This window comes from Musa acuminata, chromosome BXJ1-10 (assembly GCF_036884655.1).
Source record: "Musa acuminata AAA Group cultivar baxijiao chromosome BXJ1-10, Cavendish_Baxijiao_AAA, whole genome shotgun sequence".
Classification (NCBI taxonomy): Eukaryota; Viridiplantae; Streptophyta; class Magnoliopsida; order Zingiberales; family Musaceae; genus Musa; species Musa acuminata.
Window position 1 is genome coordinate 18,198,677 of NC_088336.1, and position 9,065 is coordinate 18,207,741.

Sequence of the window (9,065 nt, forward strand, 5' to 3'; positions counted from 1 at the left end):
TCCTCATTTATGTCTTTCAATAGGTGTACACTATCTCATTGAATATGTGTAGATGTGATAGAGTATCCCTTTTGATTACTTGAAAATATAATTCATTCTCTCTTAGGTGTTAATCTAAATGAGAAAATCTTATTTTAATAATAATTGTTATGATCTTAATGACACTAAGAGGGGGAGAGTGAATTAGTACAATAATATTTTTAATTGATTTTAAAACTTGATCAATAAATCAATATATTTTGAAAACTCGATTGATAAAGTTAAAGTTGCAAGTAAAAAGAATAAAACTATGTCACAAGTAAACAGCAAATAAAGAGAGATAAATTAATTTATAATGGTTTCGTCTTTCTAACCATGTCTATTTCCGATTTTTCTTCTCTTGAGGTCGTCTGCTTTCACTATCGATCTTCTTTCCAACAAACGACGACCAACTACCATTATTATAATTTTTTTTTTTTTTAGGCTAAGGAGATAACATTCACACTTTTTTTATACAAAATCTCTCACATCCTATAACTTAGAATTATAATCAAACTCAAGAGAACGAGAAGACTTAAACTATGCTCAAAATAAGAGCTTACACTACTTTATTAGCTTAGGAATGGATGCTTAATCAACAAGTCTGAGTAAGGTATTTATAGGCCTAAAAGACTTCAATAATTAAGCCAAAATTTAAATCTCAAAAATTTTGGTGTATGAGCGATCCTACCACCAACACTATTAGTACTATCAGTAGAATTATATTGCAATCTAGACTCTGGTTGTACTACTACTGACGAAGTAAGTACTACTACCGTCATAAGTGGTAGTACCACCGAAAAGGTTGATAAAGTACAAACAATGCTTATTGGTTGACTTAGATAATACTATTACTTGGGCCTAATGGTACCACCACCTAGGCCTAGTTTAGGCCATCGATTTGATCTTCTAATGGGTTCAATCTAGTCTAACTTTAAGCCCAATAGTTTTCTTGATAAGTACGCTTTGTTTCAATCTAATACCAGTTTAAATTGACTCAAAATAATCTCATCAAAGACCTTGACAAATCAACCATACATTCAACATATTTACAAAGCTTTCGACACCTATACTCGTTTTACATGTCGTCCGATTTTTCAGTACTTCGTTTGAAGCTTTGGTACATTGCCCTTTCCTTTAGTATATCGCCTATTCCACAGGCATATCAACTTTCTCATAACATCCGATCTTTCGACATAATATTGGATCCTTTTGGCATAATATATGAAATTTTAGCATGAAGTTCGATTTTTGACACGTCGACTAATCCTTTGGTTTGACATCCAATTTTTAACATGATAATTTTCTAGTACAATATCGACTCTCCAACTCAATAATTAGCCTTCGGTGGTCCAAGTCTATGATCAAAATATTTTTCTACGTTACTTATCTCAAAGATATATTAGTTTAATAAATTGATTTTATTATTAAAATTAAGGATTCAATAGCATGAACACTAATAACATCCAAAACATCTTATCATTTTATAAATTTTAGAACTATAATTTTATCTTCAAATATTTTTACATCTACAACATTGTTCTTAAAATCCTTATCAACAATAATTCTATAATTCTTACACTATTTTTGTGTTTAACTCTTCTAGTATATCAAATTTTAAATCCAATACTATCAATCTATTTTTTACTTGTCCACCTAATTTTTTATAAGTAATATATATATATATATATATATATATATATATATATATATTCTATTAATAGTCTTTACAAATTCTAATCCCTTATCTAAATGTATTTCTATATTTCAAGTTGCTAATCTAACCCTCTATTGGACTAATTTTTTTACTCCCATTGGTCCAAACTTTAAGAGAACACTTGTGCATTACATTCGGGCACCGATGTGATGGGCTATTTCTGGATAACCTTTTAATCAATTGTTTGCAATTGGAATACATAGGTAGTGAAGTTATCTTGTGTCACTTTCGAATAATGACCTAGCTCTATACTGAAATCAATTAAGATCTATGTTCATAACATATAATATAGTTTTACACTAATTATCAATGACCAAAAATAATTATTCATCTTTTTCATCTAGACTTTGTTATTTCTTCTCTCGTTATCTATTACCATAAGCATTAATTCATTGAGAGACTAATAAATCACTCATAAATATTTTAATTGGGTGATCATTAACCCTACTTTAGCTATTATGAAGGGACCTAATATTTTCATAAGCTTTAATATCTCCTTTCATGAGTAAATAAGACTATATCTAACATTAAAATTAAATCCAAGTGCATAATGTAAGTCAATTAAATTGAATTTTTTTAAAAAATATTATATTAAATTACGTATATGATGCTAATAAGTGAATTTGAATATGAGAAAAAAGCAGTGTTAAACAAGTATCGATGATATCCCAAGAGAAAAGAGTGATAAGATATCATATTCTCTAATATTATGATAAAAATTTTGATAGTGTGATAAGTAATCTCAAAAGCTTAAAATATTAGGTTATGACTCAATATATTTACAAATTTGAGCATTTTTTTATTATTTCGAATAAACACTCAGTTCAATCACAAGGCCTAGAAAATTATTGCAATTTGTTAGTCAAAATTATTCTTGATAAATAAACAAATTTATGTACATGGGCAGTGGCTTTCAAGTAATTGGCATTATTGTGATTAATTACTAGGAGAAGGGCTTTTGTGCATTTCTATTGAGGAATAGAGTGCCCTAGCCACGTCTCCGGGGGGAGAGAGAGAGAGAGAGACGGGGGAGGGGAGATTTAAACCCTGCCGCACGCTCGACGACATTGAAGAGGAGGAGAGCGAAGCCCCGGTCAGCCGCCATGTCCGGGATCCACCGCTTGGGCGCCCTCGCAGCACGATCCCTCGCCCGGCGGGCGTTCTCTCCGCCTCCTATGCATCGCCGGTCCTTCGGCGCCGCGGCGCTGGCGGAGGTGGAGTACTGGACGGAGTGGGAGGAGGAGGAGCATGGCAGGTACGCGGCCGCAGCGGCCACGGACGCTTGCGGGGAGAGGGAGCCGAGAAGGGTGCAGTGGGTGTTCATGGGGAGCCCCGGGGTGCAGAGGCATGTGTACGCCACGCGCGTGGCGGAGCTCCTCGACGTTCCCTACATCTCGATGGGCTCCCTCGTTCGCCAGGAGCTGAACCCCAACTCCTCCCTCTACAAGAAAGTATCTCTCTCTCTCTCTCTAATTCATTCTTGACGCCATCATTTTTTCCCCATCTTGGATCCAAATCTTAATTCCTTGCTCCTATTTTGGGTGCCGATCAATTTCCAATGTTGTGTAACCTTAGACAAATGTCGTTCTTGGATTTTTTTGTTTGATCTGTGGTCTCAATTTGGTGATTGTGTCGCCGGATTCGTTCCCGGATTGGGAACATCTTTTCCGTGTAAGAGAGGGGGCTATTTGCGTAGTGGCGGCCATGATTTGTCCTATAGTATGGCTCGGCTTCGTAACCTTAGAGGGGTGATTTCGTCATTTAGCGGCAATTCCTGCCATTGTGCTACGTTAGGGTTTCTGAAACTTAACGTGACTAAGCATTCCCGTACTGACGGCGTCGAAGAGGAGGAGATCGAAGCCCGGGTCAGCCGCCATTGTCGGGATCCACCGCTTAGGCGCCCTCGCAGCACGATCCCTCGCCCGACGGGTGTTCGCGCCGCCGCCTATGCACCGCCGGTCCTTCGGCGCCACGGCGCTGGCGGAGGTGGAGTACTGGACGGAGTGGGAGGAGCGCCGCCGCGGCTGCAGTGGCCACAGATGCTTGCGGTAAGAGAAGCGAGGAGGGTGCAGTGGGTGTTCATGAGGAGCCCTTAGGTGCAGAGGCATGTGTATGCCATGCGTTTGGCGGAGCTCCTCGACGTCCCCTACATCTGATGGGATCCCTCGTCTGCCAGGAGCTGAACCCCAGTTCCTCCCTCTACAAGAAAATATCTCTCTCCCTCTCTCCGTCTAATTCATTCTACACGCCATCATTTTTTCCCCTTCTTGGATCCAGTACTTGATTCCTTTCTCCAATTTTGGGTGCAGATCAATTTCCTATGTTGTGTAACTTTAGACAAATGTCGTTCTTGGAATTTTTGTTCGATCTGTGGCCTCAATTTGGTGATTGTGCCGTCGGATTCATTCCTGGATTGGGACATCTTTTCTGTGCGAGAGAGGGCTATTTGCGTCATGGATCATCTTACCGGTCCGTACTGGTGTACCGACCGACCGTTGGTATAGTATGTATCGAACTGTACTGATGTACCAACAAATGATACAATGGGACATATTGGTAGATCGGCATATACCACTCATACCAGTTCCCTATTGGATTGGTATTAATCGTTCATATCAGATAGCACATTGTGGTACGATGAACCTTGATTTGCATAGTGACGATCATGATTTGTTCTATTATATGGCTAGGCCTCGTAACCTTAGAGGGGTGATTTCGTCATTTAGTGGCAATTCCTGTGTTAGGGTTTCTGGAACTTAGCGTCACTAAGCATTTGTTTTGGCGGCATGAAATTTCTACTTTTCGTATCTGCTCATTGTTTCGTTGGAGATTAAATCTTTGAGGGACAATAATAGTAAAATTCATAATAACAATAATAGAAAAAAGCAAGGGCAAATTTTCAGAAAAAGCTAATACTTTTTGAAAATTTTCACATAGCACCCCTACTTTGAAAAATTTTAAAACAGCGCCCTTGGTCATAAGAAAAGATCATTTTGCCCATTCTTTCATTGGACTCGCCTCCGCCATCCTGTAGCTCTCGCATGAGGGTCAGTTGTTGGTCGTAGCTCTCGTATAAGGGTTGGCCGCCCCCCTCCGTTGCGTGTGGGGTTGCCCCCCTCCACCTGCAGCCCTTGCACAATGGTTGGTTGCCTCCCTTCGCCGTGCGTGAGGGCTGGTTGCCCCCTCCACCTGTAGCTCTCATGCGAGGGTTGGCCAGCCCCCTCTGTTGCGCTCGAGGCTGCCTCCTTTGCTGCAGCCTTCACGCGAGGTCTGGCTGCCCCCCTACAACGTGTGTGGGGTCACCCCCCACCTGCTCTGGGCAAGCATCATTGTTGTAGGTTGTTGGGGTCCAGCAAGGGTGACAGCGGAAGTGGTGGCCGGCGGGCTAGAGGTGGGGCGGAGGGGATGGCTGGTGAAAGGCTAGAATGGTCATTTTGAACAAAAGGGTGCTTTGTCGGAATTTTTTAAAGTTGGGCACTATCTGGGAAATTCTCAAAGTTTAGGGCTTTTTTCAGGAATTCGCTCAAAAAGCAAAGGAACTTGTTGTTATTGGATGTGAAATTTTGACCCGAATATTGAATTCGGTGTACTGTTAAAATTGGTTTGTTATCTTTGATTGTCTTGGGTGTTAATTATTTGTTTTGGTTCTTTGAAGATTGCGAATGTTGTGAACGAAGGGAGGTTGGTGCCAGAGGAAATCATATTTGGGTTGTTGTCGAAAAGGCTCGAGGAAGGATACCAGAGAGGTGAAATTGGATTCATTCTTGATGGAATCCCACGTACGAGGATCCAAGCTGTAAGCCCTGTGCTGTTCCTGGTCCTGCATTGCCTTTTTTAGTTTTGGTTGACTTAAGTCTAATATTTCAAAGGTTTTAATCGAAACTAACCTTGTTTCTTTTATGGATAGATCAGCTGTGTGTTTTGTGTTCACATAGAAGGTGTTAAGAAAGAAAGCAGAATTAGCCTACGCTTGTCTTGTATTTTTATCTCATCACATGTTTTCTTGCAAAGATTAAATATGTTATCATTTTCTAATGATGCCTAATTTCTTATTTCTGATCATTTTGTGTGTTTGGGATTTTCACAGGAGTGCTGTTAAACCGGTTGTTCTTGCCAGGAATGGCTGTTATATTTCTAGTGGAATCTAAGATCAAATATATGAATGCATATACTTTTTGAGAATGCATGCTCTTATTTCTATCTTCCTTTTTTTTATTCTCAGGAGATCCTTGATCAAATAGCAAATATAGATTTGGTAGTGAACTTACAATGCCGAGATGACTGCTTGGTGAAGAAACACTTTGGTGCTGATATTTGTTCACACTGTGGGAAAACATTTGATTCTAGCAATTCAGAGTCAACAAGCCTTAATCTCTGTTTGGCTACACGAACACGACATGCACAACTAAAATCATCTGCTGCAGTGGATATGAAGGATTCCTGCATGGAGAAATTCCGTGTCTATTCTGAGCAGGTATTTCTAAAATTTTATAAGAAGTGCGAATCTCTAGTAAGAGGCAGCATTGATCTTCTTGATATTTGGAAATTGGAAAGTTTTGAAAAATCTAGGAACTTGTTGAGCATTATTACTTTGTTTTAATCTGATCTGAGTGTTTTTTCCCCTATTCTAACACTTGCTAACCAGTATGCTATTTTAGCTCTGGTTTGTGCTGGAATTTGGAATCCATTTTTCGTGATATAATCTATGGGCTATGCAAAGAATAAGTTTGGGAAACCAGCTGAGTTTCTCCTAGATACCTAGTTTTCTGATTCAGTTAAATAAACCTAAAATTTTCCAAGAGATGGATGTAATGGTGCACCTTATCACTCCATTTGACTCCACTAATATATATATATTTTTTCATATGTGGAGAGTCACCATCATACCTTTGATTATAGCCATGGCAAATTTTTTCTACTTCTGCATATCTTTCAAACTAAATATCTTTTGAGTCGTCAAATAAGAACAAGGGCAAGAAACCCATTTGTGTTGCAAACCCTCTTGCAAGGGAGATGTACTCACGAGTGTTTATATCATTTTGTCATCCTTTTATTAGAGGAATAGGGTACCCTAAGAACAAGGGCAAGAAACCCATTTGTGTTTCAAACCCTCTTGCGAGGGAGATGCACGCACTAGTGTTTATATCATTTTGTCATCCTTTTATTAGAGGAATAGGGTACCCTAATTTGATTGTCTTAGTTCTTCTAATGTATAACTTTAGTAGACGTGAGTTGCTAGTTAAATAATTCATGCGATGCTTACCCACCGCACAACATTTCTTTAATTGCTAGTGAGTCCATAAAATTATTAGACATTTACTTTATTTTCCTGAAATATATGGGCCTCAAGTGACACGAAAATGATTTCTGATATTGGACCCACTTCTGTTCCTTGTTACAATCAAAACTAGTTCTGCTTTATGGAAGTTTTAAAAAATTACCAAAATGATTGGTACATGCAGAGATACATACCTTGAATGGATTGGAAAATAAGCATTGCCATTATCAACTGAATAAATCTTTGAATGATAAATCAAGGGATGAGAAAATTTTTGTTTTATACATGAAGCTGAATTATATAGGAAAAACAATTCTTAAGGTTTTAGATGATTTCTTTGTGTTTCTTCTGTGGCCATTTCAGTTTTGATATTGTTGCATAAGTAATTTACAGAATTCTGATTCCTTTTTTGTCTGTATTTGCATTTTTATAAGTAATATCAGTTGAATTCTGATATTAACCACATGGTGGCATCAACCTTCATGGTATATTGTATCACTTGTGGACTTCTGATAGTCGTGGGTATAGCTCATCCAAAGTTACCAATTTGACTTTAGCCCTTAACTGGATCTTACCCAAGCTTGAGTTGAGGATGCTCAACCATGCTTTTCCTCCAGCAAATTGGACCAAGCTAAGGCGAAGGTTGCACTTTCTGTGCAATCGTGATATGAATCTTACTAACCATGGATTCAAATATCCATTAGTAAATGTGGACAGACCGGTATTATTATGTTTATTTTTAAAGGGTGATATCAGATGGTACAGGTCAGTATATATTAGTACTGGTATGGTAGATTATTGAATAGAACTGTTATTTCTACGTCAGCCAACTTGAACGGACTGATTCCACCTCTGCCTTCTAACCAGTTATAGTGAAAATTATGAATCCATTCCCAACTTAGCTCTTATGGTGACCCATTCACAACTAAACATGCAAATTTGCTTCCATCATGTTGTGCATGTATCTGTTTATTAAATATTGCAGCAAATGCTTTTTTGTGAACCAGTTTTTTGCATTCTTCTGACAGGATATGATATATGCAAATTTATGTCCAGTAGACTCTTAACAACCATAATGTTTTCTACAGATCAAGCAGTTGGAGGAATACTATATGAAGCAGAAGAAGCTTTTGGATGTCCAAGTGACCGGTGGCCCAGGTGAAACCTGGCAGGGGCTTTTAGCGGCGCTACATCTCCAGCACATGGACACTGCTACTTCACAGAAGCTCACAGTGTAGGTTTTTTTGGCCATTCTGGAATTCATTGGTACAAACGAAAAGATCTGAGCAATTCCCTCTGCCAGCCCAAACAAACTCTCTAGTTTTCCTTATTACCTACCATATACCTAATCAGTTTTGTAGATGCATGTTTGTAATGTGAGACCTCTTAAGAGGAATATGTAGTCCCCCTTTCGAGCAGTTGCTGCTGCTTATGTTTTGTTGATGGATGCGGAATCATCCATATCGGTGTTATACTGCGGCTATGACCAGATTATTTGAGAGCTAATAAGCTGTTCCTTTCTGCCCCGTGCCAGTTTTATGGATTCCACATTGCTCTTTATAGACTTAACGAGCAAAATGTGTTTTTGATCAAAAGAGGCCTGCAGGCTGATTTGAGATTGTGTCTACGATTTTGGTTTAAAATGGACTATTTATTTACCTCATTGGAAAATAAAATAAAATAAAAAATATATATAATTTTGTCTGTAAGTTCCAAGACTAAGTTTGGAACAATTCATTTTCTTTTGGATAAATCTGCCAAAATGTCTACAGGAAGTTTCTTTTAGACTCTTTAGAAAAATGAAAGACGAATTGCCACAGAAAGCTTCCTTTTGAATTTTGTAACGCAGTATAAAAATATTATAATACAGTATTTTTTTGTATAAACTTACATTGCGTTACAGTGTTTTTAGTAACATCGGAAAAACATTATAATACAGTGCAAAACATTATAACGCAGCACAAAACATAATATTTTTGTCTTCGAGTAGTATTAAAACACTATAACGTAGTATACAAAAACTGTAATACAATGTTCTTGGTATTATTAAAA

General features: G+C 38.1%; 1 protein-coding gene across 3 annotated transcripts; it reads left to right on the top strand.

Moving 5' to 3' along the window:
* The first annotated feature begins 2,731 nt into the window (after window positions 1–2,731).
* On the top strand, window positions 2,732–8,539 carry LOC135595289 (probable adenylate kinase 7, mitochondrial). 3 transcript variants are annotated; one of them, XM_065086012.1, is made up of 4 exons: window positions 2,735–3,186; window positions 5,391–5,531; window positions 5,958–6,209; window positions 8,102–8,539. In XM_065086012.1, the coding sequence occupies exons 1-4, from the start codon at window positions 2,839–2,841 to the stop codon at window positions 8,249–8,251; spliced, it is 891 nt and encodes a 296-aa protein (XP_064942084.1). In that variant the 5' UTR covers window positions 2,735–2,838; the 3' UTR covers window positions 8,252–8,539. The 3 variants fall into 3 exon arrangements, with proteins under 3 accessions (XP_064942085.1, XP_064942084.1, XP_064942086.1); XM_065086014.1 differs by lacking the exon at window positions 2,735–3,186 and adding an exon at window positions 3,238–3,783; XM_065086013.1 differs by lacking the exon at window positions 5,391–5,531 and having other exon boundaries at window positions 2,732–3,186.
* Window positions 8,540–9,065: the final 526 nt, after the last annotated feature.